The sequence below is a fragment of the Rhagoletis pomonella genome, unplaced genomic scaffold (genome assembly GCF_013731165.1).
Source record: "Rhagoletis pomonella isolate Grant_MI unplaced genomic scaffold, Rhpom_1.0 Rhpom_scaffold_00005, whole genome shotgun sequence".
NCBI lineage: Eukaryota > Metazoa > Arthropoda > Insecta > Diptera > Tephritidae > Rhagoletis > Rhagoletis pomonella.
The window spans coordinates 4,880,828-4,885,676 of NW_023458559.1; the positions used below are offsets into that span (position 1 = coordinate 4,880,828).

Genomic DNA, 4,849 nt, shown 5'->3' on the forward strand with positions numbered 1-4,849 from the left:
TTAACTATCATACTTTTTTCATACAGGTACTGAAGTTTGAATATTGACAGTTTTTTATATTTATGTATTCCCATTTGGTTTTTTGGTTAAATTCTAATGGCCTTATTCATAAAAATAGTCATTTTTGAATTGTAATTAAAATACGTATAAGTAAAAAAAAACGATTCAAAATGATAAGCAGGCACTTATTTAGGTAGGAACCTTTGGTTCATATTTAAAAACAAAGCTTTTTCCATTCGTTTTGGTTTAATTGAACTACGCTTCTCGCTTAATATTTGGCAAGACTTTGAAAAAGTTCTTTCGGATGGTACCGAAGTTGCTATTACCGAGAAATACTTCTGGGCCAAGCTTGATAGCTCAGGGTACAGAATTGAACGTGTCTGCCACCATCTTAAAGGACAATCATTTCTGGAAAGGATTCGTTCTTCGAAGTATTGCCTCATCGTAATTATACTTGTAACCGTGGAGTTCGAAACAGAGTTCGACTCTGCTATAGCGTCAAAATCTTTCCAAATTGAACCTTCAACAGCACTAAGGCCATCGGTGTCTATTGCAGAGGTGGGTTTGTTTATGTTCCCTGACTGCTCTTTATGAAAATTAAAATTACATTCAAGCTCAGTTTTTAGAGCATCTTTAGCAGACTCATAACTTGATAAATCAAATGTAAATGCTAGCTTCTTGAAGCGCGGATCTAACAACGCTGCTTTGGATAGTAGTGGATGTCTATGACAATTTTTGAATCTCATTTTGAACTCCATTATTACTTTGCTTAATAGCTTCTTTGCAATTTCTGTAACAATAACTGTATTTAAATGGTCGGAAGTTCTTATAATACCTTCAGTAGCAGCTAAAACTATTGATACTATTACTTTGTTTTCCGAAGAAATTTCTTCAGTGAGTTGCTTAAATGGCTTCAAAACTTTTATAATGTCTGGAAGTGATTTCCATTCACTTTCCGAGAGGTTTTCTACCGGGTTGTGGAGGATTCCAAGAGCCGCTTCTAAAGGCTCCTGAAGTAAACAGATCCGCTCAATCATGTCCAAGGTGCTATTCCACCTGGTGACCACGTCCATTTTCAATTTCAATAGCGTTTGGTTAGGTCTCATTTGCTCCTGTATTGTAATCAGTTTTTTGGTAGCCACTGGACTTCTGTGAAAATGCTCCACAATTGCTTTAATTTTTTTAATCAGTCTCTCGATTTCGGAATCTTGTAGTCCCGCACGCACAACCAAATTGAGTGTATGAGCGACATACGGCAAATGTTCGATTTTCCCTAACCGTATAGCCGCTTTCATATTAGCTGCATTGTCTGTAACGCAGACAAATATTTTACTTTGTATTTCCCAATAGGACAATAAATTACACAACTCATTTTTTATGTATTCAGCCGTATGTCGCTCATGGCACTCAAAACATCCTAATAAAGCTGATTTTAGTTCCCAATTTAATAAATAATGGGCCGTAACGGCTTGGTAAGAAGTTGTGGCTCTTGAAGTCCAACCCTCGGTTGTAATCGAGATATGTTTTACACTTTGCAATTCTTCCTTTAAACGTTTCTGAGCGTCTGAATAATGTGCATCCAGCAAAGTATTGCTTAATATGTACCTTGAAGGTATTTTATAGCCTGGTTCTAAGTAAGTGAGCAGATCTTTAAAGCCCGTGTCTTCGACTACAGAAAAGGGCTGAAGGTCTTTAACAACCATTTTAAAAATTAAATCGTTTATTTTTTTTTTCTCTAACTACACTTACGGGACGCTCAATAAAGGCACTTAACTTAGTTTGCTTTGATCTTGTTTCATTTGTTGGTGTATTACCTATTTGAATATCTGATGACGTTGGTGGTGCAGGATCTTCCTGAACTACTGTTGTTGTATCTGATGACGTTAATGGTACAGGATCCTCTTGAACTACTGTTGTTGTATCTGACACGGAGGATGATATTATGTTTTCGTAAGATGAAGGATGTTTTTTTACCAAGTGTTTTTTTTAATTTGTTGTGGAGCCGCCTTTTACTGAATAAAGCGATTTGCATATATCGCATTTCGCCTTTCCATCATTAACGGGTGTGAAAAAGTTCCACATTCGGCTGCTCTTTTTATCCATTATTACTATAAAATCAATTTGAAATTAGTTAAAATGTTGTTTAGTTATGTTAGTTAGTTATGGATGTGCATATACACGCAACACCTTTTGTAACGAATCGTTACTGGCGATTCGAACAAATACAAAATTGCGGTAACGAATACATACGGTTTGTGAGGTAGACGAAGAATTCAAAAGTGCGGTAACGAATACATACGGTTTGTGAGGTAGAGGAAGAATTCAAAAGTGCGGTAACGAATACATACGGTTTGTGAGGTAGAGGAAGAAATCAAAAGTGCGGTAACGAATACATACCGGCTTGGGTGGGAGAGAGAGCGATGAGGATGCTCTCGCTGTTGTATCGTATAGCAAACCGTATGTATTCGTTACCGCACTTTTGAATTTGTTCGAATCGCCAATAACGATTCGTTCCAAAAAGTGTGTTGCATGTATACACCCAATCCCCATTTAAATCCATGAATAAAACTGTTAACGAATATTAAGAAAAATCTGCAAAGTTTCAGTAAAATCACAAACTTATTGATACGAATTTCTAAAAAAACAATCAGGTACGCAGTTTTATGGCCCATTAAATTTTAGTATAATAATGTAAAAATTTTAAATGTCTAAAAGAATCGCGTTGATTTTTGAGAATTTTTTCGTTGACTGTCCTACGCATTTTTTCCATGTAAAGAATTTTCAGATTTTTTTTGTGAAAAAAATGCTTAGCGCAGTCAGCAAAAAAAAATCTAAAAAGCAACGCGATTTTTTAAGGCATTTGAAATTTACACATTATATTATACTAAAATTTAATGGGCCATAAAACTGCATTCCTGATGGTTTTTTTTAGAAATTCGTATTAATAAGTTTGTGATTTTACTGAAACTTTGCAGGTTTTTCTTAATATTCGTTAACAGTTTTATTCATGGATTTAAATGGGGATTGCTAAAATATAAGCCATATTTTAATACAAAATTAGCGAAAAAATTTTAGCATGTAAAACATTGGGAATATTAACAAAACAGAGCCGTACGCTCAATTTTTTGAGTAACAGTATATAATTCTATATGTACATATACCATGTATAACTTGCCTTAAGGAATCAATTGATGCATCCGCAGGGTTGGTTATTTTACCATAATGTAGGATTATTAAACGTATTTTAATTTTAAAAGTCTAATTTTAAATACACTTCTTCGCTTTTCGTCCATTGATAGAGCTGATGCGCTATGCCACTGCGAATCACCTGAGCGAAAAACTGACTCTCCCTTTGGAAAACATAAGTTATTTACAAATATACCGCTGTTAATTTTTTTTTATAAACTTACTGTAAGATGTTTGTTAATGGGCTTGCGAAGTTTTTGTTTGCGCTAAATGTATTTATGGCCTTGATAAGCGTAGTCATAGTTTGAGACTTGCCCAGCTCGCCTCGTTTGTTGATGAGCAGTGTAACGCGGAAAAGTAAATTTTCAAAGTGACCCAGGGTACTGCGAGGCATATTACCCAGCTGTGGTAGTTTTTGGTATAGTACATCTTTACTCTGTTCATCGTCTTTTTCTTTATCAAGCACATTGTCTTCGATTGTCTCATTGGCTTGGCAGGCAATGTCCAGTAGTCTGATTATCTCTGAATTATCGGCAGTGCTATTGTTGGCACTTTGACGAAGAAGAAAGCTGGAGTCGTCGGCGGTATCAGCATTAACTGGATTTCCTTCGTTATTTTTCTCAGTGGGACCATCCTCATCATCCTCCTCATCACTGCAAATGGGTGAATACGTTTCATCATCAGAAGCATCTTCTGCAAAATATCAAAAGGCGTGAGTCTAATTTCTAATATTAACGTACATTCCGGTAACTACCTTTTAGTTTAAACAAATTGTTGCCAACTGGCGACATGCTCCGGGAGCTGCAAGAACTTGAGGGTGTATTATATAAACGTGGTGAACTGCTCGGATACTCACAATCAATAAGGAATGCCTTGTCTTGCACTTTAATCGTCTGTCAGGAAAATATGTTGCAAGTGTTTAGTTTATTAAAGTCTTCGTTTTTAAGTATGTACATATTTACCTTGCTTTTGGATTCCACACAAACTTCTGTCGATAGCTTCCGTTCCTTAAAATTTTGCTGTTTTTCTTCGCGTTTCCTCTTATAATATTCCTCATCAATGGTCAAGAAGATGTTGAGTTCGCCTATAATTACTGGTACCAGACCTTCTCTAAGCATCGAATCCATGCTCATGTTATCATATTGAAATTTTTTTAACAAATATAAGATCTGGTGGAAAACGAATACATATGTACATAGGTAAGTTAGATTATTTCTTAAGTGCATTACAGACTTATGCATTACCTGAGACTTTTCCGTATTTGACTGTGAATCGCGAACCATTGCAATGAGCTTTCTTAAGGCACCCGAGCGTCTTATTTGGCTACGATTACAGGCATCTGGAGACAACATACAAATAATGTGAATGCAATGTCGTTTTTCACTTTCAGTTAATGATATTGTCATATTTTTGGCAACGAGTAGTTCACAGGCGACCACCACTGCATCTGCGGAACTCAGCATATGAAATGAATCCAATTGCTTTGAGAAGTTTGAAGTTATTTTCAAAGCTACTCCGCGTTGTGGATTTTCTTCTGTAATGAAGAACGTTATTGCCGCAAAAGTGCAATTACTGCTGCTTAGCGCCTAGAAAAAAAAGAGTAATTCATTAGTAACAGCACTCTTACACGATATGTATTTGCATATGTACATACTTATATGCC

At 35.8% G+C, this 4,849-nt stretch overlaps 2 protein-coding genes across 2 annotated transcripts in view; both read right to left on the reverse strand.

Moving 5' to 3' along the window:
- The window catches only part of LOC118739762 (zinc finger BED domain-containing protein 1-like), a 126,193-nt gene extending 124,090 nt beyond the window's left edge, over positions 1–2,103 (reverse strand). The window contains exons 1-4 of the mRNA XM_036471268.1: positions 2,031–2,103; positions 1,750–1,922; positions 836–1,682; positions 455–790 (exon numbers count right to left, since the gene is read on the reverse strand). Of these exons, the coding sequence (XP_036327161.1) occupies positions 455–790; positions 836–1,682; positions 1,750–1,922; positions 2,031–2,103 (1,429 nt within the window). The remainder of the gene's footprint in view (positions 1–454; positions 791–835; positions 1,683–1,749; positions 1,923–2,030) is intronic.
- A 1,100-nt stretch (positions 2,104–3,203) lies between these two features.
- The window catches only part of LOC118739763, a 6,726-nt gene continuing 5,080 nt past the window's right edge, over positions 3,204–4,849 (reverse strand). Inside the window, exons 2-6 of the mRNA XM_036471269.1 lie at positions 4,431–4,772; positions 4,149–4,355; positions 3,941–4,079; positions 3,411–3,879; positions 3,204–3,350 (exon numbers count right to left, since the gene is read on the reverse strand). Coding sequence (XP_036327162.1) covers positions 3,251–3,350; positions 3,411–3,879; positions 3,941–4,079; positions 4,149–4,355; positions 4,431–4,772 — 1,257 coding nt within the window. The 3' untranslated portion in view covers positions 3,204–3,250. The remainder of the gene's footprint in view (positions 3,351–3,410; positions 3,880–3,940; positions 4,080–4,148; positions 4,356–4,430; positions 4,773–4,849) is intronic.